This window comes from Pleurodeles waltl, chromosome 4_2 (assembly GCF_031143425.1).
Source record: "Pleurodeles waltl isolate 20211129_DDA chromosome 4_2, aPleWal1.hap1.20221129, whole genome shotgun sequence".
Taxonomy (NCBI): Eukaryota; Metazoa; Chordata; class Amphibia; order Caudata; family Salamandridae; genus Pleurodeles; species Pleurodeles waltl.
The window spans coordinates 728,193,120-728,220,934 of NC_090443.1; the positions used below are offsets into that span (position 1 = coordinate 728,193,120).

At 46.6% G+C, this 27,815-nt stretch overlaps 1 protein-coding gene across 1 annotated transcript in view; it reads right to left on the reverse strand.

Annotated features, from left to right (window-relative positions):
* Nucleotides 1-27,815, reverse strand: part of HFM1 (helicase for meiosis 1) — a 2,166,952-nt gene that overhangs the window by 1,391,567 nt on the left and 747,570 nt on the right. Inside the window, exons 8-10 of the mRNA XM_069233212.1 lie at nt 4,818-4,861; nt 4,577-4,678; nt 4,322-4,467 (exon numbers count right to left, since the gene is read on the reverse strand). Of these exons, the coding sequence (XP_069089313.1) occupies nt 4,322-4,467; nt 4,577-4,678; nt 4,818-4,861 (292 nt within the window). The remainder of the gene's footprint in view (nt 1-4,321; nt 4,468-4,576; nt 4,679-4,817; nt 4,862-27,815) is intronic.

Genomic DNA, 27,815 nt, shown 5'->3' on the forward strand with positions numbered 1-27,815 from the left:
CAGTCCATGGCAGCCTGAGAAGGTGATCAGAGGGGCTTGGAAGTATAGCCCAGGGCCCTACCAAAAAGAGGAAGGGCAAGGGATGTAAGAAATCTGCTCCTGAGACTCCGATGGCCCAGTAGGAGGCTGATCCTGAGGGAGACACCCCGATACCTACAGCAGAGGATGTGGCAGAACTGGGGAACCTGCCAGAGCTGTCCAACTGGCAGCAGGAAGAGGGTCCCACCAAAGAGCAGTTCTCCAAGGCACAGAGGGAATGTCTTACTCTTGTGGGTCTTTGGCAGCAGGCTGAGACTAGGCAGCTGACACCAAACACCTGATTTACTGGGAAAATGGTCTCCTGTATTGTGAGCCTAAGGCTCCTGAGCCTAGTGCAACATGTGTGTTGGTGGTCGCCCAGTGCTACACGGCCTTCTTACTGGGTCTGGCTTATGATGGCAGGTCATTTAGTGTAAGACAAGATCTTTGACAGGCTTGTCACCCACTTCTATGGACCTCAAATGCGGAAGGCCTCAAATGTGTTCTGTAGGTCCTGTCCTACCTGCCAGGCCAGTGACAAGACGGGGTAAGGTGCAAGACCCCCCTACAACTGTTCCCTGTCATTGACACCCCTTTTGAAATGATGGACATCAATATCATTGGGCATCTGGACCCAAAGACAGCCATGGGCAATAGATTTGCTCTTGTCTTGGTGGAGCATACCACCTGGTACCAGGAAGCTATCCCTCTGAGGACAGTGACTACTCCTACAGTGTCCACAGCACTATTGGGTATCTTTATTTGTCTGGGTTTCCCCAAGGAGGTGGTATCTGACCGGAGTCCCATCTTTGTGTCTAATTACATGAAGGCCATGTGGAAGGCGTGTGGGGTAACCTACAAGTTCTCTACTCCCTACCACCCCCAAACCAATGGGTTGGTTGAAAGATTCAACCGAACCCTCAAATGCATAATTATGGGTCTACCCTAAACCCATGAGGGGTAAGTGGGATGTTCTTGTGCCATGTCTCTTGTTTGCAGACAGAAAGGTACCACAGAAGGGGGGTGGTGTCACCCCCACTTCAAAGGCACAGCTGGGTAAAAGAACTGGATTTCTGACCCCACCTAATCAGTACACTTCTGGACCTGAGGACATTCTGCCAGGAAGAAACTGTGCTTCTGAAGGGACTGTCACTCTGCTGGACTCTGATGGACTTTGCTAGATTCCTGCTCTGCTGTGCCTACCCCCTGCCCTCCTTGCCCGGAAGTGAGAATCCTGGACTTGCATTTCTACATCTCCAAAACTAAAGTGATTCCAAGGGTTTGCTGGCTTGCCTCCTGTTCTGAAGTCTCGGGGACATCAAAGACTTCACTCCACCCTGCAACAGCAAATGGACTTTTCTTGCTGCAATTCTTGTACTGCCAAGTGGTGCCAATCCAGTCCTGGGCCCTTTGAAGCAGTATAAAGTGCTGCAACTTTAAAATCCACACATCACCATTGTTGCGCCAGTTGGAACTGATGAATTTCCCCTCAACGCTGATGCATCACTGTCACTGCTGAGGGCAAAGACATTGCATTGCTGGCTGCGTGGTACAACGACGACACATCGCCTTCATGGCAAAAAAGCTCGCCAATGCACTGCTGTTTGAGCACATCACATCGACGGCAGCGCAGCTCAATGATGATGCATCTCCAACTGAATGGACCGTCCCATTGTCTGTTTCCGTAGGGATCAACACAAATGTAGCCCCTTCTCTGCTCCTCGCATCGGGTCTTCGACATTTATACAACTCTGTACACAAGGTACTTTTTCAGCAGGTCAAGGTTTGTCCCTGTATCCCACCTGTGCTTCATCATCTTCGGCCTGACCTTTGAGATTTCACCCAGTCTCGCGCGACCGAGAGACCTGGTTGGAGCTTTATACTTTTAAGCACTATATTTGTAGATATTATTTAAAATATCATATCGGGACTTCTCCATATTGGAGTTTTGTCATTTTAGTCTTGTTTTGTTCATTAAGCAAAGCTATATTTGCGTAGCCTGCTGTGGATGCTTTTTGTGTTGTGTTTTCACTGTTTTACTGTTTTAAGTGTTGCACAAACAGTTTACACATTGCATCTTAAGTTAAGCTTGTCTACTCTGCACCAAGCTATGGGAGGGTGTGCACAAGTTAATTTATGTTGGGTAACTGACTTACCCTGACTAGGATTGTGATCCCTACATGGACAGGGTGCATACCTCTGCCAACTGGTGACCAAATGTATACTAACCCCTGATACATCACTGTCTCTCTATGTAAGTTCTTTGTCATCACTGACTCCCAGTGTAATACCTTTTCCATCTCTAGATCACATGTAATGCTGCTGCGAATAAATGTAAGCGTGGTCACTTTTGTCATACATCGTGGAGGCAAGGGTGTTCCAAGTTCGCTGTCAGGGCATCCTTAGATCATGTTACCACCTGGAAGACACTGAGGGTTGGTTCCTTGTAACCTTCCTGTGTTCAATGCACAGGTGCAACACACTCTGTAGTGTCTATGGGATTGTTCTCTGTCTACTGTACTGAGGAAGACACCTACTGATTTGTGAAGTACTAATCACATCCTTGGGATGTTATCAGTTTTTGGATCCTGAATTCCCGTTGAATAGCATGCTCATAATCATTACTTAGATGTTACCTGAAATGTCTGTGGATCTCAGCCAGACCTGTCCACACAGGGAGACTGAGGAGCCCATAGACCAGCCCTCAAGATGTGTATTTATGATCCTGGCCATCAAAGACAACCTTGCAGAAATGGTCTCTGACATCTTCCAGGAAGTTTGGGCACCACCATCTCTGGCATGACCCACAAGGCATTTATGTATCGCTGTGGGAGGCATGCGACACAGAGAAAATGAAGCATCAAACTACCTGCCAAAAAGTCCCCTTCCCAAGAACCTGAAATTTCTTGGATTTTCTGTCAGGTGGGTGGGTTGCAAAGGATTGAGGGTTCTGCTCACTACGTGTACTACAAGGTTCTTCGGAGATGGATGAATAGTCAAGAACAGTGGATTCCATGGTGCCTTTCTGTATCATCTTGTTACAGATCTATTCATCACAGTCACAGATGTGGGTTTCTCCTATGCATCCTTGACAGATTCCATGAGGGTGTCATTGAAAGATAGGAGCAGTTCTGCTGCTTTCTTAAAATTGAGTGGAACAATGCCACTTCCGCTGGGTCTGAGACTGGAGGAAAGTCTATCTCAGTGTTTGGAGAAGTGTGCAGTACAAATTGTCATCACTGAAGAGTGAGGTGGTAGCAGATGTGCAATGTCACTGATATTATCTGTGTCCTGATGCCATCACTCTGTCATCTGCACAGGGTCAGAATCAGATCCAAAGAGGTTATTCATCCTTTATCAATCATTTTCCTCCTCTACAATCCTCTCAGTCTCTCATCTGGAGCATTGGTCCTTCACTGGTGCCACTGGCACATCTGGAATCAGCTTAGGTGATGGCTGAGGTGGAGGTGATGGCTGCATCAGAATGCGTGTCAGTACTGGTGCAGCTACAGGTACAACAGGCTCTGATCTTGGTGTAAGTACGAACCTGACTGGCACAGGATTAGTTCCTAGCGAAACGAGGGGAGCCTTTGGTGCCGGAGAAGGACTCGCCAGCAAGAATCTAAGCAGAGCCATACACAATGCCAGCAGGGCCAAAAAGGGCTCCAGGGGAGGCCGATGTTTTCTGGAATAGAAAGGGTTTTCTACCAGTGCTGAGAATTCAGGATAGGCCGGCTTCATAGGTGGAATTGGCAGCATTGGAACTAGGAGATGGGCTGAAGTTGAGATTGGCACATGCTGTGCCAGAGCATGTTCGAAGGAGTGGTTAATTCCACCAATTCCAGCTCCAAAAAGGAATACTCTGCTGGAGGGCAGATATGTTGCCACAACTTACCCCTTGAGTTTGATCGACTTTGAGGTGACTCTGTGTGCATCTTTTCCCTCTTGTATTTTGTTCTCTGTAGAAAATGTGGCGAAAAACGAAGAGCGGTAGTACAATCTACGCCAAGCCCAGCGGTCATACTGGGCCATTGATATGAATAATTTGACCTTGCGCTCCTATTGAAGCATGCTGCGGCACTAGTCACATAAAGCATGCTGCAGCACTGGTCAGATGATCTGAAATCATGTCTGAAGACAAAGCACAACAGATAGTCCTCATGCAAGTTCTGTGATAGATAGACATAAATAATTATGCTTAACATGTACCTTTCTGGCAAAACATGGCCATTGAAACGTTTTGTAAACTTCTTGTAGCTCTAATATTTTTCTTTGATAGCTGAACAAATTGATAGATGCTTACTTGCGGTCTCCCTGCTCTACCAGTCATTTGCAGAATATCGGTTTCACTATATTCTTGGAACATTCCTCCAACATAGTGCATTGTAGACTTGATGACTACCAAATGTGCTGGTAGGTTTACCCCCATAGCTAACGTACTAGTTGTAACTGAAAGAAATTTAAAAAAATGAAAATGTAAGTTGGTTTAACTGCTTCACTTAGAACACAATAATTTACTAAAGAAACAAAACTCATATTTTGGTGCCACTTTACTTACAAAGGACAGGAAGATCTCCAGCAGTAAAAGTTCCTTCAATTATTTTTCTGTCGGATAAGTCAACACCAGCATGATGGTACCCAACACCAAATAATATGAGTTCTGTGATAGATACCAAATAATGTGAATTCTATGGCAAAAAGTATAATTTTTTATTTTCAAGAATGGCATTGCCAACCCTTAAACATGACATAACATAACATAACGGAAAAATATTTGGGGAAAAGGGAAATTTTCCTACCTCTAAGTTTGGAGTCTTTTATCGAAAGTGCAGACTTCTGAAGCCTGTTGTGATATAAGCACGGTGTTACTTGCAGCAAAACACAACTTTTGAAGTAAAAACGCACAGAACAATAATTAAGTATACTGGAAACTGATGTATCTAATAAAGCACACAATGTCTGATTTTGCATGTGAAGTCCCTCTAAGCCAAAGACGCAAAATGAATTCTCTAAATCTACAGTCACTTGTTTAATAAATAAGTTATCAGATAGTTTAAAAGAAACACTAGTGTGCATTAAAGCACAATGTTAACAATTAACTTTAAAAAACGATTACAATTTACAATGAAGTCAAAAAAAAAAAAGCAATTAACACACTCCACTTTTTTTTTTTTTTTTATTGGAAAGAGAATTAATTGTAGGACTGGAAAAATATGGACAACGGTATCAAATGACACAGCATGCTGAGGGTTTTAAAAGCACAGTTTGTTTGTTTTATATACAAACTTAACCTTTGCAAATCTATAAGTGTAGGAAAGTACCCTTTTTGGCATGGTTACCCCCACATTTTGCCTGTTGTCAGTATGTTTTGACTGTGTGCACTGGCATCCTCCTAACCAGGACCCCAGTGACTGTGCTCTCTGCCTCTAAACTTGGTTGTATGGACGACAAACATCCCACATTTGACATAATGGTGACCCCTTATAAGTCCCTAGTATATGGAACCCAGGTACCCAGGGTATAGGGGCACCAGGGGTTTCCCATGGGCTGCAGCATGTATTATGCCACCCATCGGAGCCCATGTAAAATGTGTCTGCAGGCCTGCCATTGCAGCCCGCGTGAAAAAGTGCATGCACCCTTTCACTTCGGGTCACTGCACCAGGCCACTGTAAGTCACCTCTACGGTAGGCCCTCCTAGCCCAGAGGGCAGGGTGCAGGTACCTATGTGTGAGGGTACCTGTCAGAGGTGCCCCCACTAACTCCAGCTCCACTTTCCTGGACTTCGTGAGTGTGGGGATGCTATTTTATGTGTGCACTGGAAAAAGGTAACTACCTATGTCCAGCTACATAATGGTAACTCCGAACCTGGACATGTTGGCTATTTAACATGTCAGACTCATACCTCAATACTGTTGCCAGTATTGGTTGTTTGATTCCATGCACTCTGGGAGCTCCTTAGAGGACACCCAGCATTGCTCCTACTAGCTTTCTGGGGGTTTCCGGGCTGCCCATGCTGCTGCCACCCCTCCGACAGGTTTCCGTCCTATGCTGCTTGACCAGCTTAAGCCCAGGAAGACATAAGAATGGATTTTCTTTGCAAAAGTGGGGTAACACCCTCTCTCTTTGGAAATAGGTGTTATATTGCTTGGGAGGGGTAGCCTTCCCAAGCCACTGGTATGCTTTGAAGGGCACATTTGGTGCCCTCCTTGCATAAACCAGTCTGCACTGGTTCAAGGAACTCCAGTCCCTAGTCTGGTGCTAAACTGGACAATGGAAAGGGGAGTAACCACTCCCTGTACATTACCACCCAGGGGTGGTGCCCAGAGCTCCTCCAGATGTTCTCTTGATTCTGCCATCTTGAATCCAAGGTGGGCAGAGGCCTCTGGGAGCATCTGAGTAGCCAGGTCAGGTAGGTGACTTCACAGCATTCTCCTGATAGGTGTCCACCTGGCTAGGTGACCAGTCCCCCTTCCAGGGCTATTTAGGGTCTCCCTCTTGGGTGGGTACTCAGATTCAACATACAAGATTCCAACAGGACTCTTCTGCAATGTTTACTTTGACTTCTGGCCACTACAACTGCATCTGGACTTCACAGGAACCTACAATCTGCAACTCCAGCGACGACTTCACCCTGCAACATTGTTTCTCTGGCTCCTTCCAGCAACTGCAACATTTCCCCAGCTCTGCATCCTCTGAGGCCACAAGTCTTCAGTCTTCACAAGCAGCAAGAAGGATTCTCCCTTGGAGTGAAGGAGTCACTTCCTTGCATCCGCAGACATCAGCTGCAATGATGACTGGCTGCATGGATCTCCTCTCATCCTGAGCTGCATGGATCCTACATCATGGGTGGTAGCCTGGAATAGTCCTCTTGGTCCTCTCTGCTTGCTGTCCAACTTGGATGAAGGTAGGCCTTTGCCTTCCCATGCAGAACAGTACCACTGTGCAGCATGTCTCTTGCAGCTACCAAGGCTTGTTGGAATCTCCTCTGAGAGATCTTCAGGCTCTGTGTAGCCTCAGCCCCCAGCACTCTTCCCTGCAGTGCACATCCCTCTACGTGCTTCTCCTGTGATGTGGGACCTCTCTTTAGGTGTGCTGTGCAGGCCTCTCTGAAACTCCTGGGCTCCTTGCCTGTGGGTCTTCTGTGGGGGCTACCTCTTCTTCTGTGGACTCTCTGCACTGCTAAGGGGTCGCCTGGGACTCCCCACATGGGTTGAGTCCCTCTGGACCTTGCTGGTCCCCGGCAGCTCCACTCTTCCATCAACCGCAACATTTGCCTTTGCCAAGGCTTGTTGGTGGTTTTACCACACCACAGACTGACTGCAATCCTTCAACGGATGTGGGACATCGATTGCATCACCCAGGAACTCTTCACCTGATCCAGTACTGCATTGCCAACCATCTTTTCTCACAGTTGACCAACTCCTGCATCCTCAGACAGGTGGGCAGTGGCTCCTGCCACCACCGGACACTCCAATGTGAACTGGACTTGGTCCCCTTCTTTTCCAGGTCTTCCTCTTCCAGGATCCACCTTTGGTTTCTTGCAGGCTTGTCTGGATCTTGCAATATCCTTTTCTGAAGTCTGGGGTTGGAGAGAACTAGTAACTTACCTCTTTTCTCCTGGTCGCTGGGGGGCACTCTAGTACTTATCTTTGGGGTTTCCTAGTGCCTCCAGCTCCCCTCTACTGATTCCACTTCCTTTGTGGGGACCCACTCACCCGTGCTTCGCATTCCACATGTTTAGTATATGGTTTGGTCTCCCCCTAGGCCTTCAGTTTTGGCTATTGCTTTTCACTGTTGTCTATTCTATGCCAATTTCCGATTGCTATTATAGATATAATTGTGTGTTTACCTAGCTCCTATTGGAGTTTTGCCTATCTTTTATTTTAGTATTTGTGGCATGAGGTTTGCATGGCTCCTAGATAAGCCTTGGCTGCTCATCCACAGCTACCTCTAGAGACCCTGGGTTCCTAGAAACTGACTACACCTCACTAATAGGGGATACCTGGGATAAGGTGATTATACCTTAGGTACTCACCACACACCAGGCCAGCTTCCTCCATTGGTGGTGCAACGGTGGGATAAGCACTTGCAATTGCATTACCACTCTGTCACTTGGTACTTTCCACAGGAAAGACCACTTAGTAATTAGGGGTACACACTGTACTTAGGCCCATATTTATACTTTTTGACGCTAAACTGCGCTAACGCAGTTTAGCGTCAAAAAGTTTTGCGCCGTCTAACGCCATTCTGAAGCGCCATGCGGGCGCCGTATTTATGGAATGGCGTTAGACGGCGCAATCAGACCGGCGCTGCCTCGTTTGCGTGGGAAAAAACCACGTAGACCAGACAGCGCCGGCGTAGGGGGAAAATGGCGCATGGGCGTCTTAAAATGGGGCAAGTCAGGTTACGTCGAAAAAATCGTCTTAACCCGACTTGCGCCATTTATTTTCGACGCCCATCCCCCATCAACATGACTCCTATCATTGTAAAGATAGGAGTCATGCCCCCTTGCCCAATGGCCATGGCCAGGGGACTTCTGTCCCCTGGGCATGGTCATTGGGCATAGTGGCATGTAGGGGGGCACAAATAAGGCCCCCCTATGCCACCCAAAAAAAATATAAAAAATAAAAAATTATACTTACCTGAACTTACCTGAATGTCCCTGGGGTGGGTCCCTCCATCCTTGGGGGTCCTCCTGGGGTGGGCAAGGGTGGCAGGGGGGGTCCCTGGGGGCATGGGAGGGCACCTGTGGGCTCATTTTGAGCCCACAGGCCCCTTAACGCCTGCCCTGAGCAGGCGTTAAAAAGTGGCGCAAATGCGCCGTTTTTAGCCACGCCAACTCCCGGGCGTCTCTTTTGCCCGGGAGTATAAATACCACGTAAAGGCCTGGGAGTCATTTTTTAGACGGGAACGCCTCCCTTGCATATCATTAACGCAAGGAAGGGGTTCACGCTAAAAAATGACGCACATTCCGGGAACTTTGGCGCTATTCGCCTCTAACGCCATAGTATAAATATGGCGTTAGTTGGCGTTAGTTTTGCGTCGAAATTGCGTCAAAAAAAACGACGCAATTTCGGCGCAAACGGAGTATAAATATGGCCCTTAGTATCAAGGAGCTGGTCTCCTACATTTAGGCAAGCTAGCGGCCTGACATAGTCCTTGCTCCAAACTTCTTTATGGAGCCTAGTAGTTAGAGTAGTTACAACACTCCAGCTAAACGCCATGTCTTCAGCAGAGAACACATCTCAGGCCCTGGACTCACCATATGTGGGTCTCACTTTCTATGAGTTGAGGGAGTTGTGTACTGATAGGAAACTGAAGACAGGGAGGAACCCTAATAAAAGTTTGCTTCTGGGCCTACTTCTCCAGGCTGACCAGGGCAATGCTGGCAGCCAGGAGGAGGCAGAAGATACAGGATCTGATCCCCCAGTGTTAGAAAGAGTACATCTAGACACTGGGGAGGGGCAAACAGTTCCCAGGGACAATCGAACAGGTCCTAGGAACTTCCCCAGCCCTGCTGGAAGCACTACTGGTAGAGGGAAGGGGGGTCACATAAGTAGGCCCAACTTTGTACCCAGGAAGTTGATTGAGAGTGTATGCTAGAAAAGGGATAGATCCTCTTCTGCCCACTGTTGTCTCCTCAGTATCTGAGGGTACAGAGTACTCAACTTCAGGTGAGGACTCCCTAGATAGGGAACTCAGGCAACTGAGACTGGAGGAGGCCAGGCTGATGCTGCAACAGCAACAGCTAGCCCTAGATAGGGAGGCCTTGGCAGTGGAGAGAGAGACAGGGTATTGGATTAGCACCCTGTGGTGGCAGCAGTTTTAGTTTCAGGGAGTCTAGGGTCAGGGAGGACTATTTTTACTCTAGGAACCTGAGTAAGGTAGTCCCTCTTCACAAAGTGAGAGATGACATCTACAAATGGTTCACTGCTTTGGAGAGGGCCTGTAAGGTACAGAGAGTCCCCCAAAAGCAGTGGGCAGCTATTGTGTGGCTTTCCTTCTCTGACAAGGGGAGAGACAGACTCCATACTATCAGGGAAGAGGATGCAGACCATTACTCAGTTCTCAAAACAGCACTTTTAGATGGGTTTGGTCTCACAACTGAACAATACAGGGTCATGTTCAGAGATACCAGGAAGGAGTTCTCCCAAGACTGGGTAGATTTTGTGGACTGGTCTGTAAAGGCTCTGGAAGGCTGGTTGTATGGGAGCAAAGTCAGTGATTATCATGGCTTGTACAACCTAATCTTGAGAGAGCCTATTTTGAATAACTGTGTGTCTGACTTGTTACACCAGTACCTGGTGGACCCTGATCTGACCTCTCCCCAAGAATTGGGAAAGAAGGCAGACAAATGGGTCCGCACCAGGGTGAGTAGAAAAACTCACACGGGGGTGACCACAAAAAGAAAGAGACTGGTAAGAATCAAGAGAAGGGTGGGGACAAAGAAAAAATCTAAAGAGTCTTCATCAGGCCCAACAAATTCTTCTGGGGGATGGGGCAAATCCTCTTCCTCCAGCTTCAAAAAGCATTGGTGCTATATCTGTAAAAACAAAGACCATAGGCCATGAGATAGCTCCTGCCCTAAGATAGGCACCAAGCCAACCACCACTACTAATCCCACTCCCACTCCTAGTGCCCTCTAGAAATAGCAGTAGCGGTGGGACTACTAACATTAGTTCAAGGGTGCAGCTGAGGTCACTTTAGGGACTGTAGTAGGGTCTGGGTTGGTTAGAGAGACCACTCAGGCAGTGTTAATCTCCGATGGGGACATTGACCTTGCCCCCCTTGCTGCCTGTCCCATTAGCATGGCTAAATACAGACAGAATCCTCTTACAAATGGTGATGAGGCCTACAGGGACACAGGTGTTAGTGTCACCATGGTGACTGAAAAACTGGTGTCTCCTGAGCAACACCTACCAGTACCAAGTGACTGATGCTCACAATAACACTGTGTGCCAACCCATGGTAGTTATTGATTTCAGCTGGGGGGTTTGGAGGGTTACTGGCCCTAAAAAGGTTTGGTGTCCACAGACCTACTTGGAGAATGTCTACTAGGGAATGACTTGGAGGGTTCAGCTTGGGTTGAAGTGGAGTTGGAAGCCCATGCAGCAATGCTGGGTATCTCAGGGTCCATTTTTGCCCTTACAAGAGCACAGGCCAACAGAAAGATCATGTAAACTTGGAGCCTCGAACAATGGCCCAAGATCTTCCCAAACCCAAGAGTATAAAGGGTAAGAAAGTGCTTCCTACTCAAACCTCCAGTGATGATTCAACCCCAGAGGGGGAAGAATCCACTCTCATGGTAGAACCTACACCAGAGGAGCTGCAAGCTGACACAGCTGAGTTTCTGGATGCAGGGGGGCCTACCAGGTTGGAGTTCAGTAGGGAACAAAGGATGTGTCCCACACTGGAGAGCTTGAGGCAGCAGGCTGTCACTCAAGAGGCAGGGGATGTCACTGGGGAAGACAATCTCCTCTACTCAGAGCTAAGGGACCCCAAGCCTGGTGCTACCAGAAGATTGGTGGTCCCTCTGAAGTATAGAGAATTCCTGTTAACCTTGGCACATGAGATTTCCCTGGCAGGTCACCTTGGGACAAAGCAAAACATGGGACAAGCTTGTCCCTCACTTTCGCTGGCTCCACATGTCAGAAGACACAAAAGAGTTTTGTCGCTCCTGCGTCACGTGTCAAGTCAGTGGTAAGACAGGTGATACCCCAAAGGCCCCCTTAATTCCGCATCCAGTGGTTGGGGTACCCTTTGAGAGAGTTGGTGTGGATACAGTTGGCCCCCTACACTCTCCCACAGCCTCTGGGAACAGATTTATACTGGTGGTGGTGGACCATGCCACCAGGTACCCAGCAGCTATTCCTCTTAGGAGCACTACAGCTCCTGGAGTGGCCAAAGCCCTTCTTGGAATATTTTCAAGAGTGGGTTTTCCTAAAGAGGTATAAACTTCATGTCTGCATACCTGACAGCAATGTGGAAAGAGCGTGGTATTACTTATAAGTTCACCACCCCTTACCACCCCCAAACCAATGGTTTGGTAGAGAGGTTCAAGAACATTCCCGAAGGTAACATCATGGGACTCTGTGAAAAGCTCAGAAGGAGATGGGATGTCTTATTACCATGCCTGCTCTTCTCCTATAGGGAGGTTTCTCCGAAGAGTGTGGTCTACAGCCCATTTAAACTTTTGTTTGGCACCCTGTTACAGGTCCCTTGCTCTTGTTAAACAAGGCTGGGAGCAACCTCTCAAGCCTCCCCAACAAGATGTAGTGGACCATCTACTTGGCCTCAGATCAAGGATGACTGAGTAAATGAAGAGGGCCACTAAAAACCTTCAGGTTAGCCAAGAGTTGCAGAAACAATGGCATGACTAGAAGGCTATGCTGACTGTATACCAGCCAGGACAGACAGTGTGGGCCCTGGAGCCTATGGCTGCCAGGGCACTCCAAGACAAGTGGAGTCGTTCCTTCACCATATGTAGACAAAAAGGGTGAGGTTACCTACCTGGTAGGCCTTAGCACTCCCAGAAGCCCCCTCAGGGAGCTTCATGTGAACTGCCTTAAGCCCTACTATGACAGGGCTGACCTGACCCTGCTCATGGCAACTGATGAGGGACAGGAAAAAGAGAGTGACCCTGCCCCTGACATCTTCTCCCAGACTGCAGCTGATGGCTCAGTTCATGGGGTAGTACTGCTTAACAAAAGTAAAATTCACATGCAACCTAACCAGGTCAGAGACTGCATCATATCTGAAGTTCAGAAGATGCTAGACCTGGGAGTCATAGAGCCCTCAGACAGCCCTTGGGCTAGTCCTGTGGTACATGTCCCAAAACCTTACTCCCAGAATGGCAAGAGAGAAATGAGGTTTTGTGTTGACTACAGAAGTCTCAACACTGTCACAAAAACAGATGCTCATCCTATTCCTAGGGCAAATGAGCTGATAGATACTCTGGTATCTGCCAAGTATCCAAGCACCTTCGATTTAACTGCAGACAATTTGCGGATTCAATTATCAAAGGATGCGAAACCAAAAACAGCATTTTCAACAATTGGTGGGCACTATCACTTTACAGTGATGCCCTTTGGGATGAAAAATGCACCTGCCACATTTCAGAGGCTGGTGAATACAGTTCTCCATGGATTGGAAAACTATTGTGCAGCTTATCTTGATGATAGAGCTGGCTTTAGCTCCACCTGGGAGGATTACCTGCTCTACCTGTGGGATGTTTTGGAGGCCCTGCAGAAAGAAGGCCTCACTATTTAGGCCTCTGAATGCCGGATAGGGCAAGAGAAAGTGCCATATCTGGACCATCTGGTAAGTGGCGGACAGATTCAGCCACTGCAGGGGAAGATCCAAACCATCCTGGATTGGACTCCCCTACTACTCAGACCTAGGTTAGAGCCTTTCTAGGCCTCACTGGGGACTACAGGAGGTTCATTAAGGATTATGGCTCTAATATAGCCCCTTTTAATTACCTCACCTCAAAAATGATGCCCAAGAAAGTTTTATGGACAGCTAGCTGACAAAAAGCTTTTGAGGATCTAAAACAGGCCATGTGCTCTGCACTCATTCTAAGAAGCCCTGACTACTCCAAGCAATTGATAGTAAAGACAGATGTTACTGAGGTAGGGGTTGGACAGTATTGTCCCAACTTAATACAAAGGGCCAGGACCAACCTGTAGCTTTTATAAGGAGAAGGGTGACCCCCAGGGAAAAGCGTTGGTCAGCCAAAGAAAGGAAGGCCTTTGTAGTGGTTTGGGCTTTGAAGAAGCTGATGCCATACTTATTTGGCAATCACTTCATTGTTCAAACACACCACAAGCCCCTTCTTTGGCTAAAACAAATGAAAGGTGAAAATCCCAAATTGTTGAGGTGGTCCATATCCCTACAGGGAATGGACTATACAGTGGAACCTAGACCTGGGAGTAACCACTCCAATGCAAATGGACTCTTCGGATATTTCCACTTAGACAATGAAGACTCATCTGGACAAGGTTAGCCTTATTGTCTTCGTTTGGGGGGTGGTGTATGAAAGTACCCTCTTTTTGGCATGGTTAACCCCACTTTTTGCCCTGTTGTCAATATGTTTTGACTGTGTGCACTGGGATCCTGCTGACCAGGAGCCCAGTGACTGTGCTCTTTCCCTTTAAACTTGATTGCTTGGAGCACAAACACTCCACATTTGGCATACTGGTGCCCCCTTATAAGTCCCTAGTATACAGTACCCAGGTACCCAGGGTATTGGGGCACCATGGGTTTACCATGGGCTGCAGCATGTATTATGCCACCCATGGGAGCCCATGTGAAATGTGTCTGCAGGCCTGCCATTGCAGCCCACGTGAAAAGGTGCATACACCCTTTCACTTTAGGTCACTGCACCACATTACTGTAAGTCACCTTACGGTAGGCCCTCCTAGCCCAGAGGGCAGGGTGCAGCTACCTGTGTGTGAGGGCACTCCTGCATGAGCAGAGGTGGCCCCATGAGCTCCAGCTCCATTTTTCTGGACTTTGTGAGTGTGGGGATGCCATTTTATGAGTGTACTGGACATAGGTCACTACCTATGTCCATCTACATAATGGTAACTCTGAACCAGGGCATGTTTAGTATCAAACATGTTGGAATCATACCCCATTGGTTGTTTAATTCCATGCACTCTGGGGGCTCCTTAGAGGACACCCAGCATTGCTCCTACCAGCTTTCTTGAGTTTTCCAGGCAGTCTACAGCGCTGCCACTCTACAGACAGGTTTCTGTCCTCCTGCTGCTTGACCAGCTGAAGCTCAGGAATTCCGAACTAAGGATTTCCTTTGGGAGGGGGGGTAACAGCCTCTCCCTTTGGAAATAGGTCTTATGTGGCTTGAGAGCGGTAGCCTCCCCAAACCACTGGTATGCTTTGAGGGGGAACATTTGGTGCACCCCTTGCTTAAACCAGTCTGCACCGGTTCAGGAACCTCCAGTCCCTGTTCTGGCATGAAAATGGATTTTGGAAAGGGGAGTTACAACTTCCCTGTCCATCACAACCCCGGGTGTGGTGCCCAGAGCTCCTCCAGATGGCCCCTTGATTCTGCTATCCTGAATCCAGGGTGGGCAGAGGCATCTGGGAGCATCTGAATGGCCAGGTCAGGTAGGTGACTTCACAGCCCCCTCCTGATAGTTGGTCACTTGGCTATGTGACAAATCCTGCTTCCAGGCAGATTCGACGTGCAAGATTCCAACAGGACTCCTCTGCAATGTTTACTTTGACTTCTGGCCACTAGAACTGCCTCTGGACTTCACAGGAACCTACAATCTGCAGCTCCAGTGACAACTTTAGTGTTAGCCTACAACATTGTTTCTCTTGTGCCTTCCATCAACTGCAACATTTCCCCAGCTGTGCATCCGCTGAGGGCAGCAAGTCTTCAGTCTGCACAAGAAGCAAGAAGGAATCTCCTTGAAGTGAAGGAGTCATTTCCCTGCAGCCGCAGGCTCCAACTACAATGATGACCTGCCTTGTGAATCTCTTCTCATCCTCAGCTGCATGGATCCTGCATCACGGACCACAGCCTGGAGTGGTCCCCTTGGTCTTCTCTGTCAGCTGTCCAAATTGGGTGAAGGTAGGCCCTTGCTTTCCCACACAGGACAGTACCCCCATGCACCACATCTCTTGCGGTTACCAAGGTTTGTAGGCATCTCCTCCAAGGGATCTTCACGCTCTGTGTAGCCCTAGGACTCTTCCCTGTGATGCACAGTCCTCTGCATGCTTTTCCTGTGATGTGGGACCTCTCTTCAGGTGTACTACGTGGGCCTCTCTGCGACTCCTAGGCTCCTTGCCTGTGGGTCTTCTGTGGGGGCTGCCTCTTCTTCTTTGGACTCTCTGCACTGCTGAGGGTTGCCTGGGACTCCCCCAGCGGGTTCAGTCCCTCTGGACCTTGCCGGTCCCCAGCAACTCTACTTTTCCACCAACCACGGCACTTGCCTTTACCAAGGCTAGTTGGTGGTTTTTCAACATCACAGACTGACTTGTTCATTCATCCGGCAAGCGACACCGACTGCATAACACAGGAACTCTTCACATGCTCCAGTGCTGCATTGCTGACTGTCTTTGTGTCAGTTAACTAAAGTACCTTTATTTTTGTAACAAGGTTTGATTCTTTCATGTGTGTGAGTGCTGTGTGACTACAGTGGTATTGCATGAGCTTTGCATGTCTCCTAGATAAGGCTTGGCTGCTAATTCACAGCTACCTATAGAGAGCCTGGCTTCCTAGACACTGTCTACACCTCACTAATAGGAAGTACCTGGATCTGCTGTGAGGTGACAATACCTTAGGTACTCACCGCACACCAGGCCAGATTCCTACAATAGGAATACCAGAGAATGAGACCCGTGCTGGCCATCTGGAGTGAGGGATCGCAAATATGTAAGGCACACTGTTTAAAAATCTTAAATCCCAGATGCGTATTAATAAATGTAAATCATTCTCCCAACCTAGCTCTATGGACTTGGAAAAGAACAATATTCAGCGATAAGCGTAATATGTTGTTTACCAAAACAAAGGCAGCAGGACAAAAAGGAACAGTTTGGATTTCATAATTAGCAAACAAGTTTAAAGCTTGTCTTTTCTTCATAATAGCCTAGCAAGGACACTTTCAAAAATTGCCAAGAGGCACAGACCAGCTATTGAGAGTGGCTGTTCTCTAGTCAAAGGAAAGAGCAGTTTAATCTAAAAAATGCAGTCCCATAATGAAAACGTAACAGATTGAATTACATTGTTAAGCCTTCATCAGTAGCCAACAAACGTAAAAGCAAACTTTTCTTATTTCCCTTCTAATTTCCAGAAGTCAGTGAAGGAATCTAGGATAAGAGCAGTACAGCCATAAAGAGCAATCAGGCTGTTTATTTTTTTATTATAAGTCTTAAGAAAGAGTATATTGCATTATCTATTTGAATAGCATTTTCTATTATTTCCCAGGACTTTCAGGCAGCAAATATTTTTTTTGTACTTAATACGTTACTACTAAAAGTACAATTTAGCTGCCCTCCATTGCGTGGGAAGTAGAAAGTACATTAGAAAACAGGGGTTGATTATAAAAATATAGACGGGGTGGCTGACTTGTCCTGGCACAAGATTGTACCCCTATACTAAAAGTTTTACAATCCCTATGAAACTCTGGGGCAGATGGAGGATTTTTACTTCCTATTAGCCGTCTCCAGAGGGTGGGGGCAAAAGCATACCATACAATAGGAGTGGTGTTTATTTGGAAAAAATTGTGGCTATGGACTGGCCCATCCTGACATCGTGCAGTACTCCCCATGCCTGCAGCCTAAACAATCTTACTGCTCCTAGGTGTCTTCAGGCAGAATACTGTAACCATCCCCAAGAAATCTGAGAAGAACTCTGGATTCCTTTAAGTATAGCTTTGCATGTGGGCCAGCAGGGAGGGGAGTAAAGTCCTGTCCACTAGTGATGGCAGAGTGACTATTTGGTGGTAGAACAAAATATTGAGAGGAAAAGAGGCACCAAAACATTCATTTTTTCAAGACAGTTTGCATATGTCTAGTGGGTCTTCTACCACCTGGCCTGAACCTTCCAATCATTCCCGTCAGGAGGCAAAAAGATTGTTTTGTTCCCAGGTGTGGTGGTTTCAGGCCAGTGTCAGGAGGGGGTAAGACATGCACCCTATTCTGTTTCTAACTTTTTTGCCTAAAGGCATAGTGGGCTTTCTGACACCCCCTCAATCGATCGATCAGGGTTTATAAATAGCAGCTAATCACCCAAAAGGGTATCAAGGCGCTTCCAGAAGTGAAGTGATGCGCGGAGAGCTGCGTGGGGAGGTTGTTCAAGGTCTTTGCTGTGATGTGGAAGGAGCATCCTTCACTTCTACTACAATTGGTGTGGGAGTATGGGCAAGTGATAGGGAGGCAGAGAGTAGTCTCATTGGTCGTTTGTGGAAGTTCAGGAAGTGGTTGGTTCAAACAGTCTTGTGTGTTTGTGGATCAGTAGCTTGAATTGGCATCTGTTCTGTACAGGGAGCCAGTGGAGTTTCCTGAGATGGGGTGTGATGTGGGTTTGTCGGGAAGGTAAAGGATGAGTCTGGCTGTGGTGTTCTGAATGATCTGAAGTCTGTTTAGGAGGTGTGCAGTGATTCCTACATAGAGAGAATTGCCATAGTCCAGTCAGCTGGTGAGAAGGGCGTGTGAAGGACATGTGTCACGGTGCATCTTGTGTGCAGAGGTAGCCACTTGAAGATCTCATGTTGCATGTACAAGGTGAGGAAGCAAGCAGAGGAGACAGTGTTGACCTGTGTTTTCATGGTGAGCTTGAGGTCAGTGATGATTCCAAGGTTTCTGGCATGGGTGGAGAGAGTGGGTGAGCATCCTAGGTCTGATGCAAACAGGAGTCATTCCATGTGTTTCTGTTGTTACCGAAGATCAGTACTTCCGTCTTGTCTGTGTTAAGCTGCAGGACGTTATTCTTCATCCAATTGGCAACACTTGTCATGCATCTGTGGAAGTTGGTTTTAGTGGTGGTGGGTTGTCAATGACTGAGAGGATGAGTTGAGTGTCATATGCGTAGGAGATTATTTTTAAAAAGTGGGATCTGACGATGTTGGCCAGCGAAGTCATATATGCCTTGAAGAGCATGGGGCTGAAGGATGAGGCCTGGGGTACACCACAGGGGATATTCTTGGGTTCAGAGGTTAAAGATGGCCGGTGGGTCTTCTAGATTCTTCCCGTGAGGAAGGAGATAACCCATCTGAGCGTGTCTCCTTGGAGGCCGATGTGGTGGAGCCTTTCGATCAGCCTGTGGTGGGATACGGTGTCGAAGGCTGCTGAGAGGTCAAGGTGGGTCAGGGCTGCTATTTTTCCTCATTCAAGGAGGGGTCAGAAGTCATCGGTAGCTGCTGTTAGGGCTGTCTCGGTGCTGTGATTGCTGCGGAAGCCTGATTGGGAGGTGTGGAGTAGCTGGTTCTGCTCCAGGTATGTCATGAGTTGCTTGTTGATGATCTTTTCCAGTACCTTCTCTGGGACTGGGAGCAGAGAATCTGGCCAGTAGTTTTTTAATTTGTTGAGGTTGGATTAGGGTTTTTTGAGTAGAGGTTCAACTTCTGTGTGTTTCCAGAAGTCTGGAAAACTTGTGGTGGTGATCAAGGTGTTGAGCAGGGTGGTGAGTTCCTGGCCAATCCTTTGGTTCCAATGGTTGAAGATTTGGTTCGGGCAAGGATCTGTGGGAGCTCCTGAGAGCATTAATTTTATGGTAAAGGTGGTGTTCTGGATGGAAAGGAGGTTTCCGGTGGTCAGTCTGTGGTTCATGTCAATTGCAGTGGTGGGCTATCTGTCGAAGAAATCCATAGGTGTAGGTTGGGGTTTGAAGTTTCTATATATGGTTGGGATCTTGTCATGGAAGAAGTCAGCGAGGCTGTTGCACAGCTCTTGTGAGGGTGTGATGTTGTTTTTGCTGCCAGGTAGGTTGAAGAATTCTTTAGCGATATCAAAAAGTTCCTTTGGGTTGTTGGTACTTGCTTTGATTCTTGCAGCTACTGCTGTCTTCTTTGTTGCCCTAAGCTAGCAGTGGAAGAGGTTTTGGGAGCTCTTGAAAGCTGCCCTGTCAGAAGTGTTCCTGCTGGTGCACCATTTCCTCTCCAGCTACTTGCTGTCTCATTTCGCTGTTTTGAGTTTTTGGGTGTAAGAGCTGGCCTTTTTGCAGGATTTTCTCTGGTTAATCCTCTTGATGGTAACAATGCTGTTGGCGTAGTTTGTGATCCAGGCCTTGAAGGTATAAATTCATTATTCGTGGTTGGTGGTGGTAGCGGGTTTTGAGGCGTTGAGGGCATCCATCCAGCTGGTCTCTGAGATTGTGTTCTACCTGTGGTGGGGGTGCTGGTCATCTTGGGGACGACAGTGGGGGGGCTCCAGATGCTGAAGTAGATGATGGAATGATCAGTCCATGTGAGTTCTGTGACGTGGCATATTTGACCTGGCTTCTGGAGATGAAGATGCGGTTCATCATGTGTCCTGCAGTGTGTGTAGGGTCATATGTGATCTAGGTCAAATCCTAGACGGCTCATACTGTTAAGGAGGTGTGTGGTGTTATTGTCATTGGGGTCATGGATGTCGAAATTTAGGCTGCAGAGGAAGATGTAGTCCTTGGAGTCTAAGGCTAGGGGTGTAATGAAGTCTGCAATGGAGTTGCAGAAGCTGACACGTGGGCCCAGGGGTCAGTATGCAAGTGTGCCTCTGATGGTTGTCTTGTCATCAATGGAGTTTGAAGTTGAGATGTTTCATGGGGTTGATGGTGCTGTCCGTGGTGGTGTGCTGTATGATTTCTTTGTGAATGTTGGATGTTCCTTCTCCTCTCTTGTTGGTGGGATCCTGCTGAGTGATTTTATATCAGCTGGGAATCGGTGTGGCAATGCCTGGGGCGAATGACAAGTTGAGCCAGGTCTTGGTGAGGAAGAAGTCTTCGGGTGCGAGGGTGGCAATGATGTCCCATAGTTCTGTGTAATGCTTGCCCATACTGGGCTTGTTGAGGAGTAGACAGTGAAGTCAATGTGTAACTTCTGGTGTGGTATATAGAGAGCTCACTATGGTGCTACTTGGAGTGCTGGCACAGGTGCAGGTGCAGAAGAAGGTGCACCTGGCGCAGGGCCCTACCATTGAGTGCAGTGTGGCAGGGCAGCAGTGTTGGCTGGGTTATCCGATGTTCAGGGTGCGGAGAGTGGTGGCATCATATCTGCGGGGGAATCAGAGACAGGGGGTCCTTGTACTGAACGCACTCCAGGCACAGATGGGCTTGGTCATGGTGTGCCTTCAATGCTTCAGCAGCGCACCTGGTGCCCGCGCCCACTGTGCTGCTGCACTTTGGCCTCCTTTAAGTAGGACCTTGGAGGAGGGAGGGGCATTGGGAGGCAGTGCTAGGAGGAGGGGTGGAGGAACAACGAGGAAAACAGGAGAAAAGCATGAGAAAAAAGGAGGGAAAAAGGAGAAAAACAATGAGAAAAAAAAGAGAAACAGAAGAAAAGCAATGAGAAAAAATGAGGGAAACAGGAGAAAAGCAATGAGAGAAAAACAAAGGAAACAGGAGAAAAACAATAAGAAACATAAGGGAAACATGAGGAAAGTCATGAAAAAAAATGAGGGAAACAGAAGAAAAGGAATGAGAGAAATGAGAGAAACAAATGCAGAGCAAAAGCAATGCAGCAGCACAAGAGAGCTGTGCCTGGGACTTGTGTCCTCCATTAGGGAGATCCTGGGAGGAGTGCTTGGAGGTGGTGGGCTGGGTTGGGCAGGAGGAAGGAGAAAAGCAATGAGAAAAAAAACAAGGAAAGCAGGAGAAAAGGAACAAGAAAAAAAGGGAAACTGGAGAAAAGCAATGAGAAAATCGAGGGAAACAGGAGAAAAGCAACCAAAAAAAAACAAGGTAAACAGGGGAAAGGCAATTAGAAAAAAAACAAGGGAAACAGGAGAAAAGCAATGAGAAAAACCAAAGGAAACAGGACAAAGGCAAATAGAGAAGTGACGGAAACAAATGCAGAGCAAAAGTGATGCAACAGCACAGGGAGAGCTATGCATGGGACCCAAGAAAAGGCAGAAAGGATGTAAATGTTCCAATCTGCCTACCCTTAAAGACCACACAATTACTAAGGAATAAGGTCAGGAAAGAAATGGGGTATGGTAAAGGCAAGTTTGATATTTGCAGGAAAGCAGGAGGGCAAACTGCCTGACATACCAGTACACCTTCGCCCAGAAGTATTTTGGTACAGTGCATGATAACATCCACTTCAGCTGAAAGTTTTTGGTATTCACCATTGTTGGCCACAGCCATTGCTATGTACCTCTAGATACACTTTTCAAGATTTTTGTCCTTCTTCAATAAAGAGTAACACTTCAAATATAGGGGTGGTGGCAATACTGCTCACAGTGTTCCCAAGTTTCACTCTCAGAGCACAGGTGAATATCAATGAGCCTGTAAGCCCAGTAACTCAACAAGGAGTCAACCACTGAAGGAGAGAAGGGGCATACTGCCTGTCAAACCTGCAGTAACATGAAATTCACAAAAATGCAGTGTGGAAAATGCAGTGCATGACTACTAAACTGCTGATGCAGCCAGTGCAGTGAATCTCTAGACTTGTGTTTCAGGATATTTTTCCGTCCTCAGTAGAAAGTAACACTTTACATTTGGGGAATTTGGGGTGCTGGCACAGTCTTTTCAGGTTCCTAGACCACTCCCATAGTGCAGGTGCAACCTAATGAGATCATCAGTTAATAACCCAACAATGAGCCAAAGAAAAAAGGGTCAGGGAGTCCACTGCCTGGAATATCAGAGCCAATTTGATGTTGGAGGACATTCTGGGTAGGAACTCACAATGGGATCTTTGTGAGCCAGACCTTTCTAGATTCTTCCAGGTTTAGTTTTCAGAAATTTCTTGGTGTGATAGCTTGTCCTTGATGACAGCTGACCTAAGACCCAAATACTGCAGCTACCCTCATTGCCAGAAAAACTGCAATTCCAAGGAAAATGGCTTTGGGGCTGGCACACACACCCACACTAATGTCCAGCCATCCACTCACAATTGCACACATATATTCACTGCCACCCATCCACAGGTACAGTCACTTACAGCCATCCATTCACAAGCATGCACAAATACCCACACTCATCATGACCAGGCATACAGGTGCATGCTTGGACACATTTGTTCACAGCACACATCCACAAATACACATACATTAATACATGCACACATTCAATAAGCACTTAGAGGGCTGCAGCCACGAGGTTAGGGCCAGCGGTTGGAGGAAGAAAGAAGCACGAAGGAACAGGAAGGATTTATAAAGCTTTGGTTAGTTAAGGGGAAAACAGAAGATCCTGCCACCTCCTCTTAATGGATAATCTTGTCAAAGGTAAGTCAATGAGAGGAAGACCTTCCCTAACTTGTCACAGAGTGGGATGGGGGTCAGTTTGAATTGCTAATGCCACCCCGTTCTGTGATGAGTTGAGAAAGGGTGATGTGAGGTGCCATTAATAGACAATCAGCCTGGGCACTTTTGGACTTATACTTGAAGCATCTCGGGATGACTCTACCACTGATGCTAACCCTCATCTTGAGGGGAACAAACATCATAGGGGTTGCCTGGCTGATGATGTTAATGTCTTCAGTGCTTAAAGATCTTCAGCCTGGCATAACTTGGCTAAGGCTGTAATGTGTCTGAGTATTAGGGCATGTAAAGAGAATAGCTCCTTCACATGGCGAGCTCTGTCAGGCTGACCTCTGCTCAACTTCACATACACTTATCATGCTTTGGAACAGGGAATGGACAGAGCCCTAGTGCCCATAATGACAGCTGCCTCTAGAATAATCTTAATCTCTCAACATTGCATCTGTGAGCCTTTCTTGTCATAGGTTATTAGCCCACCCATGCATTTGGGGTTCTGTTTTAGATGAGAGAAGTTTGGGAACACATAATAGTTTCAATCCATTTTTGGCTTCCAAATAAGGGTGGGTAGAACTACTGGAATTTCACTCAGAGGAATTCTGCAGACTTTCCTAAAAACTCATTTGCAGACTTACCTAAAAATTCAGCGAGATTCTGTGGAGTTCCATCAACGGGCGGAAAAGACACATCGCGCTGGTTGAGGTGTGATTTACCACCAGTGGCGCATTCTATGCTGAAAAATCAGCACGAACAGCATCACGCTGTACTCAACTAAGGGCATGTGCTAATTTTATTCTATCCAGCCTGCTTCTGCCTAGCTTTTTCCACTGCTTTCCTTTTTTACCATCCAACCCCATCCATGCCAACTTATCCCAATTTTTCTTATTTTATTACTTTCTGACTTTTTCTGTGTGTTTATTTTTATTTATGTTTCTGTGTGTTTTTAGTTGCTTTTTGTACTTTATTTCCTACTTTCCTGACTTCTCCCCTCTGTCATGATTCCCTTCCCTTCCTACTCCTGATTCCAGTACATATGGCAGAAGCAGCAGTGATGCTACTGGTACTGTAGCAGCACCCACTGCAGTAGCATTCATGACCCACATCACCTGTGGGCAATGGAAATGGGCAGTGGCGCAGCCTGCCCTATTTTTCGCAAGTCAAAGGTAGCCACACTCGTCTTCTGGGTGCATCACCACCTTCCACAAATGTTGGCAACAGGATCAGCAAAGGTTACGCCCTGTAGGGGAGAGTTGGTTGCTGTGGGGGTGAGTGTGCACTATATGCGCTGCAACAGAGGCGATCTGCACAGCCAGCAGCAACTGATACACCACTGGGCAGACATCATAGACTGTGAGTAGGATCTCCTTGACCTGCTAGGTGTCAAGGTGGAGTGGCTCGGTTAGTAATATTTTTCTTTTCTAAAAATTCTAGTATTTAGTATTACTTTTTTTCAGGGAGCATGATCCTAGCTAAGTTAAGTTTATGTGATTATATACATGAATACATAAATATATATATATATATATATATATATATATATATATATATATATATACATATACATATAAATATACATACTATATATATATATATATATATAAATATATATATATATATATATATTATTTTTGTGTATTTTTAAAGCTAAATATATTTTATGTTAAATAAGCATACATGTTTATAATTCATGGTGTGAGTACATATATAGAAATATAATATAATTTATACACTTTTCTGTCAAAAACAATCCTTAGAGCCTTTTCCCTCTTTCTAAGGGTTCTGCACCAGAATTTACACACTTAGAAATGCAAAATAAACATATTTCTTGTTGCATGCACCTCTACTGGGAAGGCATAGCATTTTGAAGCATCTCCAGGTTAACCAGTGAGGAATGTGGAAATGTGCCAAAATATATGAGTGGATATGTGGGAACACCCACTCTCTATCCATGTAACACCTTCCCGGAGAATAAAACAAGGCAGCAACTTGTGCTGCCTTGTTACATTACTCCAGATGTACGAAGCCACGCATGGCCATCACCTTGTGTGATGCAAGGGCAACACAAACCCTTGATAAATCTGGGCTTTGGTATTCAGAGTAGTGGTGTATGGTGCTAGACTGACAGAGAGGTGTAGGACTGTAGGAGTGAAGTTGATGTCAGATGAATGACACTGCTAGGAATATGTTCCACTGGGAGCCAGGTGCTCGCTTGACTGATTTAAGAGATGTCACTATTACGATAGTAGTGTATCTGGGGTATTAGCACTCCCTTTGGCTTTATGTAGCTCATACAGTCCCACTCCCCCTGAGGTGCAGTGTGCAAAGGGAGACCAACTTGGACCATCAATAGTAAAAGTAATTAATTTGTTGGAATTAATGAATAGTTCAAAATGCCCTTTTAGGGTAGGAAACTAGGACTAAGCTTTCAGATTGAGGAAGTGCAATGCTGTCCCTGCAAATGTTTGTTGTTGTAGGGAGTACCACTAATTACTTTTCTTTTTACCTTCATTCATTTCATAAAGATCCCAGGGCAAAGGGCATCCAAGAGCCAAGCGACTGCCACCACTACTATCACCAGCGCAGCAGTAGCTACCACTACCACCCCAGCACTACAGCAGATGGTTCTGCTGGCCCCAGTAAGTCATGCTTATTATTATTTCTTACTTTTAACTATTCCTACAAGTAGTGTATTTTGGCCTACAGTATTTGCTTTTTTTCAGCTTCCTTGCTTAATGTTTCTTATTCCTCCATTTCCCTGTATTTTCTATATTTCCTGTTTCCGCAGCTGACTGCCTCCTGTCTGCAGCTTTCCTTTTTAATAAGTTTTCCCACGCTCCTCTTTTACATGTCTTGTGTAGTACTAATAACAGAACAGAGTTTTAGTAACGTAAAAAAGGTCACAGGCCCAAACATTCACAAAACATGTTGGTTGAGAAGGCTGTCTTGAGCAAACAATCAATGAGTACAGGGACAGAAATAGAGTGGTCATAGACCTTCAATGTTGTTTCATGCTGGTAGTTTCCATGACACTGATGCAAGGCAGGAATGAAGCAACAAACAATACCATATGTCCTTTATATTCTCTTTCACTCCTTCATTGCGTTTCATTCTTATCCGTTTGTGGCATTAAGCCTCCATTTTTTAAAATATTGCTAACCAAACCTCCGAAAGTAATAGTTTTGATAAACAATTGCTAAACTAACTTTAGTGAGCTATTGCTAATGTACCTTGTGCAAACTAATTGCATGAGTGGTTAATCTGGTATCTAAAATGAGTACATTAAGCTTTTGTCTAGGCATGCAGTCTACCAGTGCTGCCACAAACACCAGCCAGCCAGGGACTGAGGAGGCCCAGGTAGAGGGAGGGGAAGAAGTCCAGGATGTGGCAGGGACATGTGGTAAATAACCTTGCTTTGTTATAAATACTACATATAAAAAAAATATCCTGCCCTTCACCACCCTGCCCATGGAATGTTGCCACCTAAAACTGGAGCGTGGTTTTATTTGGTGCTGCAGTGTAGGTGGAGAAATGTCATTCTGCTTCATTAATAGTGCAGCACAAAGTCAGAAATGCATGCAAACTGAAGACAAGGAGTGTTTTCCAGTGCCCACTCAGTCACCTCTAGCGTATGTAAATTCAATTTTGGCATGTCACATATTTTTCTGCATCAGTGACTAATATTGCATGGCTTTCATTACAGACTTATGTTTCCTACTTTTTTCCTTCCCTCAACCAATGTGACTAAGCAAAGATGTAGTACATTATCAGTGACACCCAACCATTCCATAGCTAAACCTTTACCAAGACCAATCCCTCTAACTTACCTTCCTGTAGACTAACTTTCCCCACTGCCAAGTGAAGGAATTTGTTGAAAATAATCTGTGGTGGAGGCCAGGGAGTAGTTTGGGACTAACGGCTTGATTTAGAGTTTGGCGGATGTGATACTCTGAGATAAATGAAACAAATAAAATATCCAGTTCACTGTACTACAAGGCAACATATATATACTATGCACTGTCTACTGTAATATGGTATATATGTTATCTGCTACATATGTGATGGAGTATCCCACCTGTCAGACTCCATCAACTCCTAAGTTTGGATTCAGGGTATGATTGAAGAGGAAATAGTAGAAGAGCAGGGCCATTTGAGTTAATGATAATAAGTTATTAACCTGCATTGCAGCTGCCCCAAAGACATGCTGCAGAGTAGCAGACATGCCAGCAGGATCAATTTATGTTGCACATGTAGTGACCACTCACTTGTCCATCACCACCCGAGGGGTGGTGCTCAGAACCCCTTCAGAAGGTCCCTGGCTTTTGCTATCTGGGATTCAAGGTGGGCAGGAAACTCTGGGAGCATCTGAGTGGCCAGTGCCAGCAGGTGACGGTGAAAGTAAGCCCTTGCGTGCCCACCAAGGACAGTACCCCAGAGTAACATGTCCTTTGCAGCTGCCAAGGCTTATTGGTATCCTTCCTCCAAGATCTTCAGGCATCTTGAAGCTCCAGCTCCAGCTCCAGCCCCAGCACTTCTTCCTACGATGCACAGCTCCCCAAGTGGTTCTTTGGCAGCGTGGGAGCATTTTTCATAGTGCAGCATGGGCCTTTTCTCTGACTTTCCTGTCCCGTCCTGTGGGACTCCTGTGGGCGCTGCCTGGTCTTTTGTGGCTCTCTGTGCTGCTGAGGGCCCCTTCTGACTCCCCCTCCTGGGTAGAGTCCACATTGTCCTTCCTGGTCCCCGGCAGCACCATTTTCCACTAACCGCAAGCTTTGCGTATGCCAAGGTTTGCTGGCAGACCCCAATGACACAAACCTAACTGCAATCCTGCATCCGGCGTTTGACATCACCTGCATCCTCCAGAAACCCGACTTCATCTT